Below are 26471 nucleotides of genomic sequence, written 5' to 3' on the forward strand. Positions count from 1 at the left end.
GAGAGAGAGAGAGAGAGAGAGAGAGAGAGATTTGGGGGGGGGGGGGGTTGTACCACTTTGGAGAAAGTGATGTGTTATTCCCTCTGTCTATCTAAATGACGAAGGACAGTTTGACCTTGAACAAGGATTTTGTTATTTTAGTAAGTAAGTGTTCATTCTGGTTGTTTCTTTTGCACATATCATACTGTAGTAAAATCTACCATGTGGTGCATATAACGGAGGTGAAATACACACACAATAAAGAAGTAGCATGTGAATTTATTTTTTAGTGACTAGTGTTTGAGATTTCCGGCTGGCTTAGAGTTGGGATCTTTGACAATAGAAACTGCTGCCTCAAGATAGAGCAACACAGTCCAGTCAAACAGTTAATACAGATAAGTATTGGCGACCGCTAAAACTTGTACACAGTCCACCTCCAAATGACACCTGAACAGCGGTATTCAGAACACACACACACACACACACACAGAGAGAGAGAGAGGGGGGGGGGGGAGGGGGGGGGGGATATCAAAGCCCTGAATTATCAATAAATATCTGGGAAAAATTTTGGCAGTTGCCTCTAGGTAAACAGTATACTTGGAAACTGAAACTTTAATGAATGACAGGTCCTGACAGGTGTGAACACTACCAAACTATCAGTTTAATAAGTCATGGTTGCAAAAGAATGACATAAATTATTTTAGAAGAATGAAAAAACTGGTAGAAGGTGGACTCAGGGAAAATCAGTTTCTAAAAATGTGCAGGGCAATACTGACACTACAACTTACCTTAGAAGATATTAAAAAAGACCAAACTTACATTTGTAGGATTTGTAGACTTAGAGAAAACTTTTGACTATGTTGACTGGAATACTATCTTTGAAATTCTGAAGGTATCTGGGGTAAAATACAGGGAGCAAAAGGTTATTTATATAACTTGTACAGAAACTAGATGGCAGTTATACGAGTTGAGGGGCATGAAAGAGAGGCAATGGTTGAGAAGGGAGTGAGACATGGTTGCATACAGGAAACCAAAGAAGAATTTGGAGAAGGAACTGAAAGTTCTGGAAAAAGAAATAAAACCTTTGAGGTTTGCCGATGACTTATCATTCAATCAGAGGCACCAAGGACTTGGAAGGGCAATTGAACAGAATGGACAGTGTCTTGAAAGGAAAATAAGAGATGAACACCAACAAAATCCAAACAAGGGTAACTTTATGTAATTTAATTAAATCAAGAGATGCTGAGTGAATTCGATTAGGAAATGTGGCACTAACAGCAGCAGATGTGTTTTGTTATTTGAGTAGTAAAATAACTTATGGTGGCCGAAATAGAGAGAATGTAAAATGAGACCAGCAATGGCCAGAAAATTGTTTCTGAAGAGGAGAAATTTGTTAACATCAAACATAAATTTAAGTGCTAGGAAGTCTTTTGTGGAGATATTTGTCAAGAGTGTAGCCTTGTACAAAAGTGAAACATGGACAATATGCAGTTTGGTAAATAAAATGGAAGCTATTACAATGTGATGCTATAGAAGAATGCTAAAGATTAGATGGGTAGACCATTTATTTCTTTTTGGTTTTCTTTACTTTTTTCTCTATTTACAGCCTGAATAAAGATGGGGATGGGCTATTGCCCTGCTTCACTCCTTTATTATTACTTTCTTTTCGTATGCTGTGGCTCTTATAACAGAGACTTGGGTTCTTTACAAGTTGAGGCCTGGATTCTTTACAAGTTGTAGATAAACTTTTGCTCCCAGTCTTTTATCCTTTGTCACTTCTCAATTCCAAGGTGTGTATTCCAGTCAAGATTGTCAATTTTTTTAATATCTTACAAATAATACCAATGTTTGCAGCAACAAATTAGTTTGGTAACAATTAGATCTGACAGTACCTGTATTCCTCTGTATTGTGATTATTACATTCTTCTTAAAGTCTTGAGAGTTTAGTTTTGGCTGGCTCTCCAAAGGATCTCAATAATTCTGATGGGATGACATCTATTCTAGGTGCTTTGTTTCACCTTAGGTCTTGCAGTGCTCTGACAGATTCTTTTCACGGCATCACCTTCTCATCTCATCTTCATCTACTTCCTCTTGCCTTTCTGCTATAACGACTTAGGGTTTCTTTCCCTTATGCTGTCCTTCTATATATTGATCCACCTTTCAGCTTTTGCTTAATAATGGCGTACCACCTCAGCTCTTCATGTTCATGCAGCAAGTTCTCTAATTTCCAAAGTTTTCTTTCATTCTAATTTTCCTACATACAGCATATATTTTTCTTATAGTCATACATGCTTCTGCAGTTTTGCATTTGTCCTCTAGCTATTCCAACTTTGTTACTTGGTACTTCCTGTAAATTTCATTTTTTGTCGTCTAATTCCATTCTGCCTCTTTCATTTCCTGCATTTTTATATTTTCTCTGTTCATTAACGAAAATTAATATCTCAACAAAAATAATTATTTTTGGACGATATAAAAATAAATTTGTACTTATGCATTTCATGACCAACTGAACTCAAAACTGCTAATTTTACAGCAACAGAGCAGCCTATTTCAACATTAACAACTGTTTTTGCCTATTCTAGTTTTAAAATCCTAAAAGAAACCTATTTCTTTAATGTAACACAATTTTTTTTGTATTTTCAAATTATCAGAATTGCTTACAAGAATTGAAGGTGGGAGGACTGAAGGCAATATTTGAAGGGAAAAAAAGTAAAATAAAAAAAATTAATAATAATAATTTGTAGCTCACAGAATCCTGCCCAACTGTCTGTTTCCACAAAGAGAGACAGTTGTAGGCCTTGAACTGACATTGGATTTGGGTGTGGGGGGGGGATACATACACAAGGAGAGAGTTAAAAGCTCCCTAGCCACTAAAGGAAAAATCCTCATTCTCCCCTTGGTTATACATGGAGGCAATTCTCGAATTTTTGTTATACACCCACCAAACTAAACCAGTACAAAGTGTACCAATGGACATATAAAGTGCAATGTGTTCATTGTTCAATATCTATTCTAGTTTCAGTATATGAATAGTTCAATGGAAGAAAATGCCAAAAACAGCTAGTTCAAAGTCTAGTCGTATAAGACTGTGACTGCTAGTTTTTCTGCAAGATATGACAGATGGAAAAATTATATTGTGCCAAGTATGCAACCAAGAGGTTAGTGGTTATGTTTTTGTGCTACTTAGTTTTTAGTGCCGTTTTGGAACTGCAAATTTCCTCATACCTTTTTTGACACCAGAGCATTTTTGAACCAAGGTATTTTGTAAATACTGTTTAAAATTACAGGCAACTGTTCACTTTTATTGTAATTTTTTAAGTTGCTGAGTTCAATTTTCATATAAAGGAAAAGTAAGCAATGTAAAAATGTCATACCTACAGGACAAAGAATAAATGTTTTTAAAATGATACACCAAGTTCTGACTTTTTTATAGTTTTGAGTTGTAACAAATATCCATTCAGCGACAAGATAGTTGGAAAGCTAAAATTGCCAAATTTTTTTTTATTTTTTTTTTATTTATTTCTTTTCTTTTTGTAAAATTACGTATCACTATCCCTTAACAGCACCAAATACTTTTTATACACACTTCTATGTAGCATCCTGTTTCAAGTGATAAAAAGTCCCACTTAAATCAGCATGCAGAAGGAGCATTATATAAGGGAAATGTAGAAAATTATATAAGGGAAATGTAGAATGGATATCAAAATTGAAGTAAATGCTTTTAACAAAGACATCTGACGAATCCACCAAAAAGAACCAATTCTGCAGTGACTTGTTTCATGCTATTGTGGCAGCAAACTCTCTTTTCGAAAACAAGAAAATTCTATTTTCAAAGGTTTTCTTGAGAACTACTGCCATCAATATGTTCCTACAGAGTCAAAATTGTATAACACGTCACACAGAATCCAATAATATATTGGTGATTCTTGCATATGGATTTCTATTGATGAAACCAGTTACAGTCTTGGCCCATACATTCCAAATCTGATTGTTGGTAAGCTGGATCCAGATATGCTCTCCAGCGCTTATTTGATTTGTTCAAAACAACTCTCAAAGACTAACCAGCAAACAACTGCAAATTTTGTCTGCAATGGGCTGAAGCTGCTACATCCAAATGGTGTGGATGAAAATGAGGTGCTTCTGGCCTTCACAGGTGCTGATGCATATATGGTGCAGCATTTCCATTGCTTCGAGCTTTCTACCTTTTAATACTGCATGAAGCTTCTGTAGCACATGGGATCAACCATATAGCAGAGCAAGTAACACTTGAATTCCCTAACAGAAAAAATTACTCTCCACAGTAAAGAAAGTTTCTGTCAATGTGCCATCAAAGATTCAGGCATTCAAAGAACAACTTCAAGATGTCCCCTTGCCACCTGAACGTGCTGTTGCTCACTGGGGCACATGGTTAGCAGCAGCGGAATGCTATAGTAAGCATCTCACAGCAGTCCAGAAGGTAATTTAAAATCTGCCAAAGGTTGCTGCCACTGTAACTTCAGCAAAAGAATTACTCACAGTCCAATTGGACTTGACTTACATTAGAGCCACCTAAACATTTACGGCAAGAATTATTTCTGAATCAGAAGGCTACACGAGACCTAGCTATGGAAACACACCTTTACTGGAAGAAGCTAAAAATTAAAATTAATTAAGCACTTGGTGAAATGAGAAAAAATGTAAGGGTAAAAATTCAAAAGGTTTTGCATAACAACACCGGCCTGAAGGACTTATACACTGCAACGTACATACTCAGCAGAAAAATCTAGGTCCCATGTGTATGTGTATGTGTATGTGTATGTGTGTGTGTGTGTGTGTGTGTGTGTGTGTGTGTTTTATCATCATTTCGTCATTATTGACCAGCAAGTCGCCAAAAATTAATTAAAAGGGCATGCATCAGGCAGCTGAATAAGCCAAATGCACATTTTCAATGAAAAGTAATATGTTCTTGCATCAATACCGTGTATTTTACATTATGTTTAGTTTTTCTATATAATACTTGATAGGGCCTACAGTAGGTTTTATATAGCCTAAATGATTCACTGAAAGAGCCTATTTGGGTGCCTAGAATGCACTTTTTACAACCTAAAAATCTGCAGTCCATTCATAATTAATGAATTATTGCCAGTGTCCATATTGGCACATGGAAATGTTTTGCAGATTAACACCTGGTTTCTAATTCTCTCTCTCACCCCTACATAATCTATGTTAAATTTTATAGTGTTTTCAGGTCTCTTCCACAAATACAGTCCCCTTTACTACTCTTAAACAAAGTGTTTGCAGTACCAAGTTGTGATCTGTGCAAAGTTCTACCACATGGCTTCATCTTTCAATCCTTTCCACCAGACCACGTTGTTCTACTGTTTCTCATACTCTTCCTTTTTTGCTATCAAACTCCAGTCCTCCATCACAATTAATTTTCATTTCCCTAAAATTGCTGAATTGTTTATTTTATCTCATCGTACTTGTTGTCAGTCCCTTCATTAACTGTGTAGCAAGTACACCCATGTATCCCACCTGGCTAGCCGTGCTGTCTAACGCGCTGCTTCCCGAGTGGGAAGGCATGCCGGTCCCTGGCATGAATCCACCTGGTGATTGCTGCGCAAACACGGTCTTCATGTACGTGTACACCCCATCATTACTCTACCGCGCAAACACGCAGTGGTGGAGTGAGTGGACTGCTACAGCATGTTGTGGGGTTGTTAACCACTGAGGGCTACGACGGGGATGAAGCCTCTCCGTCGTTTCTAGGTCCCCGGTTCAATACACACTCACATGTATTCTTACAATTGTGGCAGGTCATTAGATTTGTCCATCTTGGCTGCCTTTATCCTCTTCACTATGCTGTTCGTCATAGTTTACCTGCATTTCTATTTTTTTTTTTTTTCATTTTTTTCATTATTAGTTCTTGCATTAACCCCGATACAATTCTGCGTTGACAACCATGTACACACATGACCATAAATCTGGTGTTTCCTACTTCCACAAATCACCAATTCCCACTATATCTAGTTTCAACTTATCCAGTTCTCTTCTGAAGTTTTTCCAACTTACCTAAATTATTTATTCCCTCCTCTGACCTATACAAAGTCAGAATTGTTTTTCAGCTGACAACGTGCTCCTGAGCAGTCCTCATCTGGAGATGACTGAGGGCTACTCCATCTGTAGAATATTTTACACAGGAGCATGCAACCATCATCAAACTATACAGTAGAGATGCTTGTATTTAGGAAATATAATGGTTGTACATTCCCTTGCTTTCAGCCATGTTGGATAGTGTTATAATGCAAGGTCAGTCAGTCAACCAGGTTTTTGTTCCAGCAACTACTGAAGGATGCTGCCCCCTTTCATGAGCTAGTGCTAGACTGGACTTTCCACAAACATCAATTTCCACAGGCTTCCACTCCTATCATGATGAATGCTTCCAAACATGATAGGAAGGCCGTGATTATTTCATAAACATTGTGACATTATCTAATGAAGGCTTATTCACTTATGATGATGTTCTCAATATACTGAAAATACACCATTTGTGTGAAGTTCGCCCAGAACTCACTCATAGCTGTTAAAGGCAGGTCATCTTCAGTAACAGTACAAATAGGGCACAGAATACTGACAGACAACAATTTGGGTTCCTCTTTGTTTCCAGTCCATATGATTGCATGAACATATCATGTAATTCTAACAGCCAATTTCCCTGGTGCGCAAGATGATGTTCTGCTTCCCATCTAGCAGAGATTTTGACTGTTATATAATGTTGCATACGTGTGCTTTGGAAGGAATGTTCAATGGTTTTTATACAGGACCTTTCCAGTGAAAGGGTTATGTGTTGGAGGTCCTGTTTCATAACCTTCACATTCATCTGACAGGCATTTCACACTGGGCATCTTCCAAATCATCAGGGACTTCCTTTACTAATAAGTTAAAGGGTTTTTACCCTGAAAAGAATTGTCTGCATTTTGCATTTCAATGAAGTAGTGTCAGGTGTCCACATGTTGTCATTTTTGTTTGGTAGTTGAGGTCTGTGGGAAAAACTTTGCATGGACTTTTCTCTCCTTCAAAACATTCTGGAGAATGTCTTGAACATTTGATTTACAGATGTCATTCACTGTGATTTGTGGCACAAAAATGTTGACTTGCTGTGGTTGTATGTCCAAGACACTGCCTGCTTGCTACTGACTGGTTGAATCATATCTGCGGTTTAGAGTTATTAGTTTGAGCTGCCGCCACATTTATTGTACTCCTGGCATATAAATGTCATCAGTAAAGTCAGTCTTGGTACTTTCTGGACCGAAGGTATATTGCTGGCACAGAGATTGTCATTTATGACTCTTAATACTTTATTTATGTACCTGTATTGACAACAGCACTGCAAGTATGCAGCATGGCAGCAACACGAAAGTGCAGCTAATTTTTAAAGAACTTTGCTTGTTAATATAATACTGTCATGTAGAAGAAGGTGTAATTAGATGAATGAGGAACACTAACTTCACTTAACGAAGGTTTAGTTAGCACTTGCGCATACAAGAGCACGGAGCGGACTGCCTCCGGTCAGAACACATACAGTATATATACAGCTACAGAACATTCCAGTACAATGATTCTTGGCATTTGTGGATGCTTCTAGAATGTACTCGAACCAAATACACAAATTAAAACTGGCAGTCCAGGTGAGTTTTGAACTCATAACTCTCCATCCAACGGTTCAGTATCGTAACCACTACACCACGGTGCTACTCAGCTTCTTCTGCAACACTGCTCCCTCCTTACGAGAACAGCGTCTCAGTGTTACATCGTCCTAGTCCGGGAATGAGTCATTGGTCCTGCATACTCTGACTCCCAATTATTGATTCTCAATCTGGTGGTGATCTTCCAAAGTAACGCCTGAGGAGCTTCTCAGAGAGACCAACCTTCCAAACAGGAGTGTTGATCCAGACAAGAGCACCAGGCTGGTGGACAACAGGGAGGTGGCTCATGCCATACCTTCGGCGATCGTTTTCTTGAGCCTGCAGCGTGCAGAGTTGAGCTAACTGCCAAGATTCCTCAGCTCTGGTTAATACCTGGCCAATGTAGTTGTCATCCACGTCATCAGGATGCAACAGAAACACAGTGTCCAAAGTCGTAGTCACCTCACACCCAAGCACCAGGAAAAATGGCATAAATCCTGTGGTGTCTTGTTTGGCGGTGTTGTAGGAAAACATCACGAAAGATAGCACCTCATCCCAGTTGCTCTGCTCAACATTGACGAACATTGATAGCATGGCGGCCAAGGTCTTATTAAAGCGTACAATAAGCCCATAAGTTTGTGGATTGTAGGCAGTCATCTTGTGATGAGTAATGTCACACCAACAGTTTACCTCTGTCACAATATTCGATTGAAAAACTTTCCCTCGATCCGGAATTAACAACCTTGGAGAACCGTATTTCAATACAATGTCTTCCATGATGAATTTGGCTACCTCGGATGCTTCGGCTGTTTTCACAGCTTTTGTAATGGCATAGCATGTCAAATAATTAGTGCAAAAAATAATCCATCTATTGCCACTAGCAGATGTAGGAAATTGTCTGAGGAGGTCAATCCCAACTCGCTGGAAAGACGTTTCAGCTGGTGGAATTGGTATGTCGGCCAGGTGATTTCTGAGGAACTGCCTTTCTCCTCTGGTACTCTCGACAGTGCAACACGTAGTGACAGACACTTCTAAATAAACCTGGCCAGAGAAATCTCATGCGGGCTCTATCATATGTCCTAATAAATCCTAAATGTCTGGCCTCAGGTGTGCCATGGAATTTCTGTAGAACATCTAAGCGCATGTGTTTAGGAATCACTGATAGCCACCTCTTTCCAAACGGATCAAAGTTTCCCTTGCAAAGTAATCCATTAACTACCTTAAATTGTCCTTTCACATCCTCTGACCGATTTAAGGCAAGTATAATTTGAGATATCTTGGCATCCTTCTTCTACTCAGCAGAGGGATCCTGGAGTGCAGCGAGACAGTCACTATCTTCATCACAGTCTTGATGGTCTTGCACAGGGTTTCTTGAGAGACAGTCGGCACCTTGGTGTTTTCTTCCACTTTTGTACAACATGGTAATGTCATACTCTTGAAGACGTAGTGCCCACCTGGCGAGTCATCCTGTTGGATCCTCAAGACCTGTCAACCAACAAAGTGAATGATGGTCTGTAACAACTGTGAATGACCTTCCATAGAGATACTGTTGAAATCTGCACATGGCTAAGATCACAGCAAGACATTCTCTTTCTGTAGTTGAGTAGTTTCTCCCGGCTTTTGTAAGTGTCCTAGAAGCATAGACTATAACGTTCTGCAGGAAGTTTCATATCAGCGCACACTCCACAGCAGAGTGAAAATCTCATTCTGGAAACATCCCCCAGGCTGTGGCTAAGCCATGTCTCCACAATATCCCTTCTTTCAGGGGTGCTAGTTCTGCAAGGTTCACAGGAGAGCTTCTGTAAAGTTTGGAAGGTAGGAGACGAGGTACTGGCAGAAGTAAAGCTGTGAGGACAGAGCGTGAGTCGTGCTTGGGTAGCTCAGTTGGTAGAGCACTTGCCTGCGAATGGCGAAGGTCCCGAGTTCGAGTCTCAGTCCGGCACACAGTTTTAATCTGCAACGAAGTTTTATAACGTTCTCTTTTCCATCCAAAATTTGCGCCAGAACAGCACCGATCCCATACCGGCTGGCATCTGTGTGTAGTTCTGTAGTTGCTCTCTCATCATACAGACCAAGTACAGGGTCAGTCGTCAGAGCTTTTCGCAGCACATCGAAAGAATCTTGTTGAGCACCAACCCAGATAAACTTAGCATCAGCTTTTAACAACTCCTGGAGTGGCCTGGCTTTGATACAAAAGTCTTTGATAAAATGACAGTAATAAGAACATAATCCGAGGAAGCTTCTCACATCTCTGATACTTTTAGGAATAGGAAATTCCGTTATAGATCTGACCTTTTCTGGGTCTGGCTGCACACCTTCATTCGACACAAGGTGTCCAAGTATTTTGATTTCTTTTGCTCCAAAGAGACACTATCTTGGCTTAAGTTTCAGTCTGCCTTGTTGGAGACACTTAAAAATGGCCCTCAGTCTCTTTATATTTTCATCAAATGTCTCTGAGAATACTATAATGTCATCTAAATAGAAAAGACACATCATCCACATCAGGTGCCTTAGAAGATTATCCACCATCCATTCAAAAGTTGCTGGTGCATTACACAAATCAAACGGCATTACCTTAAACTCATACAGGCCCTCAGGGGTGACGAATGCAGTTTTCTCACGATCAGCTTCATCTACTTCGATTTGCCAGTATCCCAAGTACATGTCCATGGTTGAGAAAAACATAGCCCCCTTCAGACAACCTAGTGTATCGTCAATTCTTGGAAGAGGTTAAACGTCCTTTTTAGTTATCTTATTAAGCTTCCTGTAATCAACACAAAAGCGCCAACTGCTATCCTTCTTCTTGATGAAGACCACTGGTGGCGACCATGGGCTCTGCAAAGGCTGAATGATGTCATTCTTCGTCATTTTCTCTACCTCGTCACGAATTACTCGATGTTCCGGTTGCTGACACACTGTACGCTCTCTGGCTTATTGGTTGATGGTCTCCAGTGCTAATCCGGTGCTTCACCGTCACTCTGTCTAATTTGCTCTTCACCTGCGGATTGAAGCATTCAGTGAACTCTTGAAGAATAGCAAGTAGCGTCTTCTGTTGTTCCTTAGCGAGATCTGGTGATAGTTGAGCTAGAAGATCTTGTCTCATAGTGGTAGCACTAATTTCACCCACAGTCTCGGCATGGGAGATTTCTATGATGCTCAGCTGTTCTTCAATTAACAGCTCAGCATTTGCTATGCACATGTGTCTTGGAAGGATCTGTGGTTCTCGGTGACAGTTAACTATCCACAATCAACCGAATCCATTCTTAAACGAGACGACACACGCTGGGATGACCAAGTTATTCTTCAGTGGTATGCTTCTCTTACATTCTACTACAAGATCCATGGGTTGATGCATGGCATGACATGTGACAGTTACCTTTCTAGCGCTGACTGCAGGAATGATCACTTCATCCAGCACACATAGTCTCCACACACTCGGATGTGCATCTTCCTGTCCACAGTATCTCATCTTGTCTAGCATAATCTTCAAGTAACCACAATCTATAATTGCCTGAAAAGCTTTCAGAAAGTCCCATCCGAGAATGACGTCATGACTACACTCTTGTAAGATGATGAATTCTAAGGTCTGTGTATGGACACTTATACACACAAGAATGGTACATCTTTCTGTAGGTTTTACATATTTCCCATTGGCCACCTTCAGCAGAGATGTTTTGTTGTCGACGAATATGGTTTTCTGCAACTGGCAACGGTACTTCTCCAAAATGACTGAATATGAGCTCTAGAGTCCACAAGAGCTTGGGCTAGTCAGCCATCCATGAGGATATCAACATAGTTTCCTATCATTTTTGTAGTGATCGATGGCAGAGGATTTTTCTCTTCAGTAGCCTCACCTCCAAGGAAGGTCACACCCTTTAGTTTTCCAGGTTGCAGCAGCCAGGTGATCGGCTGAAGCTTCTAAACAGCGATGGAGACCTGGATCAGCTTGTTGGGGAGCGTCTTCCCCAGTGGCTAGCTTGCAGCGATGGTGACCTACATCGTCCTGCACCCACATCATCTTGTTCATCTTCGTCATCCCAGAGTTGGCGTCGGCTAAGATCGGTCTGCTATCTTCTGGTGCAGGCATCATCAAATATCCACTGCTTTTCTCAACAATAGTGCACCACATGTCCTGGTCGGCCACAGTGGAAACATACTGATTGGTTATCCAGAGTCCTCCAGACATTAGTCTTCCTTGGTGCCCAAACAGGTTCCTCACGCGGCATTGTGGGAATGTAATTCCACTTGGGTCTCGACTTTTTCACCGTTTTAAAGGGAAATGAAGGACAAGAGATTGCGTTCAATGTCTGTTCCACTTCCTCCCTTATGACCTCTTGTAGCATCTCAGTTTTTTGCTCGCTGTGCAATCCAAATGCCTTCTGAACTTCCTCTCTCACTATCTGACGAAGAACACTTGTGAAATCAGTTGCTTCCTCCATCACAGACATCTTGCGTGTAATTCTTTTTTGATGCATTGCTCGGGTTGCTCGTCACGTAAACGGCGGCTCTGTCGTGGCCTGATGGGAGCGGCTCTGTCATGGCCTGATGGAAGCCACTGTGTCGTCAATAATGTGCACTATCACAATGGTGCTATTTAGCTTCTTTTGCGACAATATAAATGTGGCCCACAATTCTACACAATTTACAACTTCTGTCACTTGAAGGGAACAGTTGCTGTTACCTATGTTGATAATATGCAGATAGCAAGTGACTTGCTTTAACATCGTAACATGAAGTGCACTGATTTACAAGACAAGATAGTGCTCCAGATTTAGGTTCTACCTATGCATTGGATTGCAGTCTATTGGACTCATATATCAGTGGTTTTCTACACCAATCTGTGCAAAGACTAGATTCATCCCCCCCCCCCCCCCTCTCTCTCTCTCTCTCTCTCTCTCTCTCTCTCTCTCTCTTTCTCCTCAGAACAACAACATGAAATGCAGGGGTATTCCAGGAAAGCCAGCCATCTGTAAAGCGTGGAGAGCAGGAGGGAAGAAATGGGAGAACTAAGGTCATGGTTTGTGCATGGACATCTCAGCCGGCAACAACACTGCCCATGAAACGCTAGGTTCTGAGTTCTAGTCCTGGTCCACCAAACAGCTTTAAACTCTCAGCAAGTTTCAGAACATACACATTTATGATACGGATACATTAAGAACAAAGTTCTCACATGACACGAACAGATGGTAGACACAACTCTCCTCCCTGACAGTTTCTAATGTTTACAGCAACAGAAAGGACAGCCAGCCACAGAACCATAAGAAAATAACTAGTAAGTCACGGGTAAGTGACTGCCCATCATTAGTGGCTGCTGTTATGCGCGAGCAAAACACTGAAGAAACAAAAGATGCGAGGACGCAATGTATGGATACGGTTCTTCACCAGTGAGCAAGCAGACAGAATTTGCTTTTCCAACAGATAGTGGAAACTTAATTCCAGAAACATGTTACAGCTTTTTCAAAAAAATTGTGACCACTGAAGTGGTTGCCTTGGTTTGTTCGTACAACAATTTACAATGTTTCACATGAAAACCAACTGCAAAGAACCACCAAATGAAATGACATTCTAGTCATACACAACTGAAAATGTTACCGTACGAAACGTGCAATTGAAAGAAGTATAAGGCAATCACATATTTACAAGGAAACAAACACTTTCATTAAATATATCTGACAGCGATCCCACAAAAACTGGCTGACAAGCTGTGAATGTAATAGCCAATTATGTCCACTTAAAATAGGGAAGCAAAAGAAGAAAGATATTGTTCAAAAACGGGCAGCTACTCACATTCAGTACTGTCATCAGACTACCTCCTACACGAAATTCACAACAGTGGCCTTGCTATCCACAAAACAGACCCTATCTCATTAGCTGTAATAATAACCAGCTTGTTTTATTAATGTGATAATGCCTCTAACACTCTGCAGAATTATCAGAAATGCCTTCCTGCATATTATCCAAGAACAATTTACCAAGGCAATATGTGACTTATTTTCTCTGGTTTAAAGTTTCAAGCTACTGATATTAAAGACAAGAAAAATATTGTGTCATTTGTACCTCCTTCCATCCACGCCCGCACAAAAATTTGTTCACCATATCTAACTTCTTCTATTTGAACATTAAGAGGATCAAAATGGAGTTGCTGGTTTAACTCCTTATCTCTGAACAGGTCCATGTTGTAAAGACTTTTATGTCTGACACCATTATGTTCCACCATATCCTGAAACAAATGCAGATACTTAACAAACCATATTAATCTTTTTTCAGAATAAAATTTAATTGTCACTTACAAATATATTTTTATTACACTTTACTGATTTTGACAAATTAATTGGTCATTTTCAGGAGCTTAGTACTGGTTTAGCAGATGTGAGTATCTTCTTCATAGAAGTGTAATGTCACAATATTTCCAGAAATGTAAATATTGTATGTGATTATTGTAAACATAGATTGATACTTAACAGCTTGGCACATAGGAAGAGATAGATTGCTACCTCCCAAAAAGAAAGACACCTTACAATTACAAGACACTTCCACAAAACTTTCAGCCACAGCCCCCACCAGCAGAAGGGAAACAGAGAAACACAAATCATTCATGCACACAGGGAAGCACACCTGTCTCTCTCTCTCTCTCTCTCTCTCTCACACACACACACACACACACACACACACACACACACACATCGCTTACAACTCCAGGAGCACAGGCCAGAATGCATGAGTTGGTAGTCATAAGTGCTTGAGGCATGCTTCCTTGTTTGAATGAATGGCATGGGTTTCTCTTTCGCTGGTAGAGGCTGTGGCCGAAAGTTTCATGTAAGGGTCTTTTAATTGTGCCTGCCTGCACATGTCTTCTTTACAGTAAGTAGCAATCTATCTTTTTCTATATTGTTCATATTCCTATGTCGTCTTTCCATTGTTTGATTCAGTTTGACATATACATAGATGTGATTCAGTCACTGTAAATTGTCAATCTGCATTTACAATACTCACATACAATATGTACATTTCTGGATATATCGTGCCATTATGCTTGTATGAAGAAGATAATGACATCTGTTAAACCTATACTAAGCTCCTGAAGATGACTAATTAATTTGTCGAAACCAGAAAGAGTGATAAAATCACACTGAATTTTATTCTGAAAAATATATATTAAGTTGCTGACTAAAATAAACAGTACTGAATTTCAGCAGTGATTTTGTAGGAGCACTACATCAATTGAGGAACATTACCATATTATTTTAGACTGTATAACACACCATACCAAATTCATACCTGCAAGACCTGCAGCAGTTCTTCAATATTTTTTGTAGACAGATGCTGAATTGCAGTGCCACACTATAATCAATTTAATTTCAATTATCTGCACAAGAAGTTGTTTATAGAACACTAAATTTCAATAAATGATTTAAAAATACTTTTATTCTCACCATATACTGAAACACTATTCCTTAAATAGAAGTGTATAGTTCATTGGGCAGTCATCGGAAGCAACTTATGACAGTCTTCCTACTGTTGGATGTCATTCAAGAGGCTTAAATAGTATAGCTTGAGTAAGGCCATAAAGATATAAATTAAGCTCAGGAACTTTCTTTTTGAAATTTCACAGTGCCTCCAAGAAAACTGCACACAGCACTTTCCTTGCAGGTGATGTCTTCAACGGGATGTTTCAGTTGCATGGATGAATACTTCTTTCTCAGATTGGTAATAACACACACAAGAATCTTCACCTATGACGATTTTGGTTAGAATATCATATATTTCATTGTAGCAATGAATGTGTCAATATTATGCCTGATCTATTCTCTGCAATGTCATGTGACTAGCTTGCACGGTATCCACAGTGCACCAACTTCAAAACAATATGAGGTGCACCTTGCTGTGTCATTAAACACTATCAATGGCTGCAGTGTTTACTGTTACCTTCCTGTCTACTTACATTAATTTTCCAACCCGTCTCACATTTACCTTTGTGGCAATATCCAATGATTGTTTGGCACAAGATTAGTCTCTAATAAATATGCTTCGTTCAGAACATCTTTTTTTTAATCTGGCTGTAAACAGTGCGACATTACAGGCATATTTTGTGTGGGGGGGGGGGGGGGAGGAGAGGAAGGGGAGGGAGGGGAGGGGGGGGGGGGGCAAACGTGACACACAGTGATCTGTTCACCACAAGCACCACACACTGGAGGGTCCTCTAGCCGGAGCAAGAAGCCACACGCCAAAGGAAGTATGTCACAGCTACGCAGTGGGCTTTATTAGACACAACTTATTATTTGTAACTTTCAGCCACTTGTCTTCCCAGCGACACGTCACTGTCTCTGTACCTCAACAGCAAGGTAATAGCACAGTGTTAGAAACTGAAATAACTGACACTCGCTACAAGGCTCCTTGGATGCTACACCCGTCCTTTCATTCCCCATAATACCCATGTGCCCTGGTACCTAACAGAAAGGCATCTCCTTCCCTTGCCACTGTAGTTGGAGGAGGGTGTCCTGGATATTCTGGACTACTTTATCTGCCAGGTACAAACATTGCATAGAGTGAAGAGCACTCAGAGAATCGGGACAGAAAAGGAATTTAGCACGCAAAGCATGCTTCATCTTCTCCAGTGCCAACGAGACCACATACAGTTGCACTTGAATACAATAAAGCCTTGAGAGGCAGTCGGACCTTGAAGACACAATCAGGGAAAACAACAGAGCATCCAAAGGAGTCCCCTGTTTTGACCCATCTGTAAAAACAGTTGTAAAGTGTGGTGACCCATAAAAACAACAGAAAATGAAGTATTAACAACATATATAGGAGCAGAATCTCTCCTATACTGCACTAAATTTAAAATTACCCTGGGCCTCTGCAGAAACCATGGTGGCTGGCAGTTACAACCCTAGAGTTGAGGCTGTACATGCTCCACACCAAATGACTCCAACACGTGCTGCATGCAGATCCAGAACGGCATTGTTGCTTGTGGACAATTGGAGAAAAGGAAATGTAAAGGTGGATGAGCAACAGTATGGTATGCAGATGATGTCAGAACTGCGAAGAACTTACAAGCATGATGCACCACGATGAGCTGCTGCCAGATGGTGAGTGGTGGTTCCCCAGTCTCATCACAGAGACTGTGATGGGGCTGGTCCTATAAGCACCTGTGGCTAGTTTAATCCCCTCATGGTGGATGATTCAACAACCTTCATGCAAGACGGCCTCACTAACCCATAAGATGTGCATATGTAGTCTATCCGTGAATGCACAAAAGCCCTATAAAACTGGAGCAAACGTGCCCTGTCTGCTCCCCAAGACCTGTGGCTACGGCACTTATGATGCTAAGGCATTTTATGACATTCAGTACCTTCTAAATTCTGGCTTTCAGGTCTTTCAGGTGTGGGAACCATGACAGTTTGGAGTCAAAAATGAGGCGCAAAAATCTCACAGAGTTTCTAAAATGTAGAATGGTGCCCTCATATGCAAGGCAGGTAAATTAAAAATACGAGGATGATTAAAATGAACATGCACACACTTATCTGCAGAAAACTGAAACCCCGAATTGCAGCCCACTCCCCTAACCTCCGCAATGTAAATTGCAACTGATGGGTCGAAACACTCCCCTGAGGTAAAACACTCTCCTGCTCAAAAATGGTTGGACAGCATGTCACCAACTCGGGACCTAACAAAATGCTTAGACAGGAAGGGCCACATGAAGATGGGGAGTTGGCCACAATAGCCCATTGATGGAATTGCATGAGAATACTGAGTCTCCAAGTAATGTCATACACCTTACTGATATCAAAGAATATACTCAGACAGTGATGTTTACATATGAAAGCCTGCTGAACAGCCTCCTCCAAGGGCAGGTTGTTGACAGTGGACCGAAATCTCTGGAAACCACACTGAGAGTAGCGAAGGGGTTGCCTGCTCTCTAGCAACCAGACCAAATGATGGTTAACCATTCACTCCAGGGTCTTTCCTACACAGCTCGTTAAGGTGACGCTCTGTTAACTACTGGGACATATGTGGTTCTTTCCTGATTTAAGGAGGTTTATCAGAATATCCCCTCTCCACAAGCTGGGAAATTGTCCTGCTTGCCACATCAAATTAAAACATTCGAGGAGGATTTTCTTTGATGCCGCTGGAAAATGTCTAAACATGCAGTACCAGATCTGGTCGTGACCAGATGTGGTATTATGAGTCTCAGACAGTGCCAATTTCAGCACCCACATTGAGACAGGGCAGTTGTAAGACCTCAGAGCTGTGGGATCTGAAGTCCAACTTTCCCCTCTCTGCAGTAACACGGTAGTGACAAAATGCCAGATTGTGATTGGTAACAGCAGTAATTGCTGTAAAATGCTCTACCATCATCTGAGCAATGTCTCCGGGCATTATTTGGAGACATCACTGCTGATATGGGTGAACAACTGTGTTTGCTGGAAATCCTCCTGATGGCTTCCCATACTTTTGTAGAACAAGTGGAATGGTTGATGGAGTCCAGGAACTTTTGCCATGACTTTTTCTTGTTCTTTTTAATTACACGTCTAGCCTTCACCCTTGTAATCCGAAATGCCCTGAGGTTGTCTGTTGCCGGGCAGTACTTAAGCCATCAAAGAGCCACACACCGACCTCAATTGCTGAGTGGCACTCACCAGTCCACCAAGGTACAGGTTGCCTCCTAAGATGACCTGAGGACTTTGGGATGGGTAAGTCAGCGGCACGGTGGATTACTTGTGTGATGTGGTCCAATCATTTCTGGGTGCTGTTGCGGTGTTCAAACACAGCCACCTGGCTGAACAATGTCCAGTTAGCCCTGCTAATCATCCATCTGGTGGCTTTTCTTCAAGTGGACCTCCATCAAGTATGTGGATCGACAGTGGGAAGTAGTCACCGGACTGTCATCAGTTGCTTCCCAGTGAGCAGAGACTGTAAGCCCAGAAGAGCAGAAAGAGGAGTTGATGGCTGAGGACAACCCACTAACAGCCAGTAAATGAGTAGGACTGCCTATATTGAGGGTGCACAGCTCCTGAGACATCATGAGGTTCTGTAAGACTCAACCCCTAGGGCAAGTATAGCTCGTGCCCCATAATACATTATGGACATTAAAATCACCCACTATGAGAAATGGGCACCAGACATGTCCAATAAGGCCTGTGGGAGCTTCACAGTCTATCACGATCTGTAGATGTAAATGGAGTGAGCAGATAGTGATCTTCTGACCCACATGAACTGTAATAGCTACTGTTTGTCAGTCAGTAACCAAGGAGAGAGCAGAGGAATGGTTTGAGCCTTGAGGAGCCACTGGTGAAGCATCGGTGCAGCAGCAGTGGGAGTTGCATATTTAGCTTTCATATTTGTTTTGTAGTTTGATTCTTAATTTCCTTCCGAGTGTTTGAGCGCTTGCATATTTAATTACATAAAATCCTTGTGTATTCTCGTATTTGAGAGGAGTAATATTGGTTATTAATAGCTGTAAAGTATAAATTCACGGAGTCAGTAGTCAGTTGTTTGTTTTGGACAGCCAGTGCTTTCTGTTTATTTCGTAGAGTCAGTTAGCAGCAGACAGAGGCCAGTGCAGTTTCATCTGTGCTTGCAGAGTGATGCATGCGAGCAGCAGTAGCAGAAACTAGTGGCATATTCAGTTTTTCGTATTAGATCTGCAGGTTTAATTCAAATTACTTTGTGTGTTTCTGTGCTTGCGTGGTGAAATTTTTTGGATCTTTGCGTATTTTCGAATTAGAAAGTGGTAGTGCCAAATTTTAATAACAGTAGAGTGTAACATCGCGTAGACAGTTTCATTTGTACTAAGACAGGGGTAGGATCGCATTGTAATATCTGTATAGTGGCGTAGTTGTGGTCATTTGATTGCTTAGTTCATAAGTAATTGTTCATATATTGCAGCTCAATCTTTCGCTGGTGACGCAACTGTGCAGTCGCGTATTGCTGTTTCATTTGTTGCAACTCTATACATCCAGATATTAGCAGTAGGATGGATAGGGTGTGTGCGTGCTGCTGGCCACATCAGTCGCCTTCAGGCTGCTGCCTCGAGGTGCAGCAAAGGCGGAGGGTCTGGCACGTCACTGGAGACACCCCAGGCATCGCTTGCTGTGTCCGCTGACTCAGCCGCCGAGGCACCTTCTAGTGTACCCGGCGCATTGGGGCCGCCCTCACCTCAGGGTGAGTTGCGGACTGCAACGCGTTCGCGTCGCTCGAGGCAGAGGGTCAATGTGGAGGCTGGCCGGCTGGCCTCGCCTGTTCATCCTGTCAGTGGGCAGGTGGCCGCTCCTTCAGCAGGGCCCGAGCAGGCACACGGGGGCAAAGGCTTGCTGGTTATTGGGAGCTCCAACGTTAGGCGGGTGATGGAGCCCCTTAGGGAAATAGCATACAGGACTGGAAAGAATTCCAACGTGCACTCGGTTTGCCTGCTGGGGGGCCTCATCCAAGATGTGGAGGCTGCCTTGCCTGCAGCTATCGAGCGTACAGGGTGCAGTCGTCTGCAAGTAGTTGCTCACGTCGGCACCAATGATGCCTGTCGCTTGGGTTCTGAGGCGATCCTCAGTTCCTACAGGTGACTGGCAGATTTGGTGAAGACCGCTGGCCTCGCACACGGGGTGCAAGCAGAGCTCTCTATTTGCAGCATCGTTCCCAGAGTGGATCGGGGTCCTTTGGTTTGGAGCCGAGTGGAGGGTCTCAACCAGAGGCTTCGTCGACTCTGTGACGGTCTTGGCTGCAGATTTCTAGACTTGCGCTATTGGGTGGGTTGTAGGATGCCCCTAGATAGGTCAGGGGTGCACTACACAAAGGAAGCGGCTACTCGGGTAGCAGAGTACTTGTGGCTTGCACATGGGGGTTTTTTAGGCTAGGCAGTAGTGCGAGGTGTCCTGATGAACACTCAATAGTTGACGTGCAGACAGGGAAATCAGGACGCGCTCAGTGTAAAGACACTTCAGCTATCAAGATATTAGCAGTAAATTTTTAGAGTGTTTGGAATAAAGTTTCTGAATTTACTGACCTCCAGGAAGAGTGTGGCGTGCAAATCATTCTCGGGACTGAGACCTGGCTGAACCCTGAGATAGGAAGTTCTGAAATATTTAGTAAGGGTTGGAACATCTATCGGAAAGACAGATTAGACACCGTAGGAGGTGGTGTCTTCATTGCAGTTGACAAAAATATTATGTCTACTGAGGTCGAAGTAGAGTGTGATTGTGAAGTTATCTGGACACGTTTAACAGGGCTAGGAGAAATAAAGTTCCACCGTGACAGTTCTAGAATCATTCAAAGGGAGTCTACACTCTGTATCGCAGAAGTACCCAGATCATGCTATATTAGTCGGAGGCAACTTCAACCTACCTAGTATAGACTGGGATGTCTATGGATTCATTACAGGTGGTACAGACAAGCCGTCGTGTGAATTACTTTTGAACACATTATCCATAAACTGTTTTGAGCAGCTAAATCGACAGCCAACACGTAATGAAAATATTTTAGATCTGGTAGCCACGAACACACCAGACCTCATCGACGGTGTCAGTGTTGAGACAGGGATTAGTGATCATGATGTTGTCATTACGACTATGGTTACGAAAGTTAAAAAGTCGGTCAAGAAGGCTAGGAGAGTATTCTTGAGGGAAAGAGCAGATAAGCAATTGTTAGCATCCCACTTAGTAAATGAATCGACTTCATTTACTTCCAGTACCATGGACGTGGAAGAATTATGTGTAAATTTTAAACACATTGTAAATCACGCATTGGAGAAGTATGTGCCGAAAAAGTGGGTTGCGTACGGAAAAGACCCACCGTGGTTTAACAGCGCAATTCGGAGAATGCTCAGGAAGCAAAGACAGTTGCACTCGCGGTACAAGAAAGATCAGGAGAATGGGGACAGGCAAAAGTTAGTAGGGATTCGTGCTGCTGTAAAAAGAGCGATGCGCGAAGCGTACAACCACTACCACCATCATACCTTAGCAAAAGATCTTGCTGAAAACCCAAGGAAATTCTGGTCTTACGTAAAATCGGTAAGCGGGTCAAAGGCTTCCATCCAGTCACTCACTGATCAGTCTGGCCTGGCAACGGAAGACAGCAAAACGAAAGCTGAAATTTTAAATTTAGCATTTGAGAAATCTTTTATGCAGGAGGATCGTAGAAACATACCGCCGTTTGTATCTCGTACAGATTCCCGTATGGAGGACATAATGATAGAGATCCCTGGGGTTGTGAAGTAGTTGAATGGGCTGAAAATAAATAAATCACCAGGTCCTGATGGGATTCCAATTCGGTTTTACAGAAAGTACTCTACTGCATTGGCTCCTTACTTAGATTGCATTTATCACGAATCTCTTGCCCAACGTAAAGTCCCGAGCGACTGGAAAAAAGCGCAGGTGATGCCTGTATATAAGAAGGGTAGAAGGACGGATCCTCAAAATTACAGACCAATATCCTTAACATCGATTTGTTGCAAGATTCTCAAACATATTCTCAGTTCGAATATAATGAATTTCCTTGAGACAGAGAAGTTGCTGTCCACGCATCAGCACAGCTTTACAAAGCATCGCTCCTGCGAAATGCAACTCACCCTTTTTTCACATGATATCTTGCGAACCATGGATGAAGGGTATCAGACGGATGCCATATTCCTTGACTTCCGGAAAGCGTTTGACTCGGTGCCCCACTGCAGGCTCCTAACTAAGGTACGAGCATATGGGATTGCTTCCCAAATATGTGAGTGGCTCGAAGACTTCTTAAGTAATAGAACCCAGTACGTTTTCCTCGATGGTGAGTGTTCATCAGAGGTGAGGGTATCATCTGGAGTGCCCCAGCGAAGTGTGATAAGTCTGCTGTTGTTTTCTATCTACATAAATGATCTTTTGGAAAGGGTGGATAGTAATGTGCAGCTGTTTGCTGATGATGCTGTGGTGTACGGGAAGGTGTCGTCGTTGAGTGACTGTAGGAGGATACAAGATGACTTGGACAGGATTTGTGATTGGTGTAAAGAATGGCAGCTAACTCTAAATATAGATAAATGTAAAGTAACGCAAATGAATAGGAAAAACAATTCCATAATGTTTGAATACTCCATTAGTAGTGTAGCGCTTGACACAGTCACGTCGATTAAATATTTGGGCGTAACATTGCAGAGCTATATGAAGTGGGACAAGCATGTAATGGCAGTTGTGGGGAAGGTGGATAGACATCTTTGGTTCATTGGTAGAATTTTGGGAAGATGTGGTTCATCTGTAAAGGAGACCGCTTATAAAACACTAATATGACTCATTCTTGAGTACTGCTCGAGTGTTTGGGATCCCTATCAGGTCAGATTGAGGGAGGACATAGAAGCAATTCAGAGGCAGGCTGCTAGATTTGTTACTGGTAGGTTTTATCATCATGCGAGTGTTACAGAAATGCTTCAGAAACTTGGGTGGGAGTCTCTGGAGGAAAGGAGGCGTTCTTTTCGTGAACCGCTACTGAGGAAATTTAGAGAACCAGCATTTGAGGCTGACTGCAGTACAATTTTCCTGCCGCCAACTTATATTTCGCGGAAAGACCACAAAGATAAGATAAGAGAGATTAGGGCTCGTACAGAGGCATATAGGCAGTCATTTTTCCCTCGTTCTGTTTGGGAGTGGAACAGGGAAAGAAGGTGCTAGTTGTGGTACGAGGTGCCCTCAGCCACGCACCGTATGGTGCATTGCAGAGTATGTATGTAGATGTGTTATTGACACACACAGCAACCCCTCAACTGGCTCTGTCCCCAGTCAGGGCATCCTTTTGGTGAAGGGTATAGGTCCTGTAGCACAGCGGCATCAGTGGCTTTAAAATTTGCTTCTTGTAAACACAAGCACGGGGGGCATGGCTGTGCTAGGAGTTTCAGTTTCTCCACACGTGTCCTCAACCCTATGTTCCACTGTAGGAGGGGTGCCATCTCTCACAGGGGTAGCATTTTCATTCTGACTTTCTGCGCGTTTAGTGACATCTCTAAACAGTCAAAGGGACTGTGTCTGTGATACAGTATCCACAGTCAACGTCTATCTTCAGGAGTTCTGGGAACCAGGGTGATGTTAAACTATTTTTGATGTGTGTATTTTACAACTTGTGACAGTGCTCCCTCCCTCGAGTTTTTCTGCTATTAGCCCAGCCAATTAACCCTTCCCTTTTTCTGCTGAAGTGGAGGGCATGTCTAGTATAATCCCATCTACAGATGAAAATAACAGAAACAACAACAATATGTGATCCTGCACCCTACATAAACAGCCATTCCAATTCCAGATTAGCTCTCCTGCCAGAAGAGCTCGAATGAGGTCAGTCATGCGGCCTCAGGACAGACACAAACTCAACATTGGTACGTCTCAATGCTGATGCAGCCATTGTCAGGTCACACTCTACTCTGTACCCAGCATCTCTGTCACTGCTATTACCTGGCCCATTCACTATAACCATGGTGCCTCTTCATGAGAAGTCTTTGCAAAGTGATCCTAAATCATACATTACCTGCTCCAGACCGACAACACTAGGTAAAAAAAAATTGGTGAGCTGGTATTCTGGTCCTAGTTCATCCGCTGAAAGTTGGCCAACAGCTGTAGCGTGAGAATTATGTAACAACAAAACTTTCCTTCTCTTCACTGACTTTGTTACATCCCTATTTTTCAATTGACTGCTGAAACTTTACAGTGCCCTGTCTACAACAATGTTTGACTGAGGCACATCAGTTTCCAACTGAAGAAACAATCAAACTTATTTTTCATCTTCACCACAAAACTGTCAGATGAAGTTCTGAGCTTGTCCCCTCTGCTGCCTGTTGTCACTTCCCAACTCTCTCCACCTTTCTCCCTCTTTAATTTCTCCAGATCTTTCATAGACTTGTCTAATCCAGGCTGAAGGACAGCAGTTTTCCCCTCTTGTTCCAGTATCTTCTTATTTGTGTAACTTATCCTACAAACCACTAAAGCATCTCATTTATTTCCCAAATTCCAACGCTACTAAGCCCCAAATTGAAAAAACTACAGCACCCGTCACACCAAATCCCGAAACTAACAATTCTATAATAAGTCACTTTTGGTCAGGTATTTATCACTCACAATAAAGATAATACTTTAGTAAAAATTAGTAAATTAAATTAGCAATAAACAAGAAAACACATTTACCAAAACACACAGCAATATGTAAACAAACAACTGCAATGATTCTGAATTAAACAACTTAAAATTTACAAGACTTCCCATAAATATGACCCAAATAATAGCTTGACTAAATGTGTGTGTATTCCATTTTGAAGGGAGAACTTTTTTTGTCTGAAAGCTTAAATGTTCAGCAGTCTTTTTCAGTGTGCCTGACTGCGACTTAACACCACCTCTATGTGGTGAGTAGCACTCTACCCTTTTCATATTGTTGTTATACCATTCTGTGCTTTCCACTGCCTATTATTACAATCTAAATGGCTTATAATTACAAGAATATAAAATCTCGCACATCTAGCCTGGCACAGGGCTGCAAACAGGTGTTTCTGGTTGCTCTCTGAGCTTTTCACAAAATTTCAATCCTCAACTTTCTCCTCCAAATGCAAAAATATTTTGTTAAGTAGCACCTGCATTTTCATGTACACTGTTTGAGAATGGGACAGTAGAGAAATAGCCTGAAGGTGGTTCGATGAACCATCTGCCAGGCTCTTAATTATGAATTGCAGAGTAGCCACATAGATGAACTTGGAAACAACAATGGAATCAGGTTCATCACTTTCACAATATCGGAAGGGATCAGGTTTTGATTCCATAGGGAAACAGTTGTGCCCAGTGACTGCATCAGTTGCAATAATTTTTATTGGATATCTAGATTTTGATCACCGTGTGCCAATCTTCAATGCTAAAAAACATGTGGAAAACCAATTACAATAGGGTAACACACATGCCTTATTAAATTTATAGTTGCATAAGCATTAAATGGTAGTCAGTCATAAAATACATACCAGTAAATATAAGATAAAACATTAAACACACTTGTATATGCACATAGTCCCAACTGGACTATTCACGTCAGAGTTTGAGTTCACACTGACAAGGAGAGGTCACCAGTGGTGGGACTGACTTTTTGAAACCATCTATACAACCATGTAGGTTAAGATCCCAGGTATCACACACTGCAGCCATTCACCCAGGTGGGCTCCCATTTTCGAGGAATTTTTGTGACACTCAATAGCATTCAAAAAGTTCTCTTATGTAGCTGGTTGCATGGTGTAATGGATCTGATAACAGTTTCACATGCAGAACACTGTGAGTTCAAATCTTTTGAGGTGCAGTAAACATTTCATTTATTTTTAAATCTTTATCGAAACGACTTTGATCATAATTTTTATTCAATTAATTGATTTAAATTTAATTTTTATTTCCATTTCTTTATTACATAATTTTAATCACAATATCAGCTTCTTCATTTGCTCTCTCTTTTTTGATGATGACAGCGCAAAAAAATTAATTAAATAATTAATTAAAAAATCAATACAAATTGATTATTTTGTCTTTTGATTTTCAACTGATAAATTGGAGTTTTCAAATTATTGCATATTATAATAGATAAACAGAATTAAATTCATATTTACAAATATTATGATTGGAAAATGAATGACACAAAGAAAAAAATAAACAAATGGAAAAGGTTCATATGGTGATTAAAATCATGTGACAATGGAACAGAACTAAAAAATTACATTTAAACCAATTCAGTGAACAAAAATTATAATCAAAGTCATTTTGATAAAGATTTCAAAATAAAAAAAATCACTGCATCTGACAAGATTTGACCCACAACCTCCTGCATATGAAGCTACTATCCTATTCATTACACCGCACCACA

General features: G+C 41.3%; 1 protein-coding gene across 1 annotated transcript in view; it reads right to left on the reverse strand.

The window, feature by feature from the left end:
• The window catches only part of LOC126195249 (uncharacterized), a 245445-nt gene that overhangs the window by 59317 nt on the left and 159657 nt on the right, over positions 1-26471 (reverse strand). Inside the window, exon 13 of the mRNA XM_049933777.1 lies at positions 13701-13863. Coding sequence (XP_049789734.1) covers positions 13701-13863 — 163 coding nt within the window. The remainder of the gene's footprint in view (positions 1-13700; positions 13864-26471) is intronic.

Source organism: Schistocerca nitens, chromosome 7 (genome assembly GCF_023898315.1).
Source record: "Schistocerca nitens isolate TAMUIC-IGC-003100 chromosome 7, iqSchNite1.1, whole genome shotgun sequence".
In the NCBI taxonomy this organism is placed as follows: Eukaryota; Metazoa; Arthropoda; class Insecta; order Orthoptera; family Acrididae; genus Schistocerca; species Schistocerca nitens.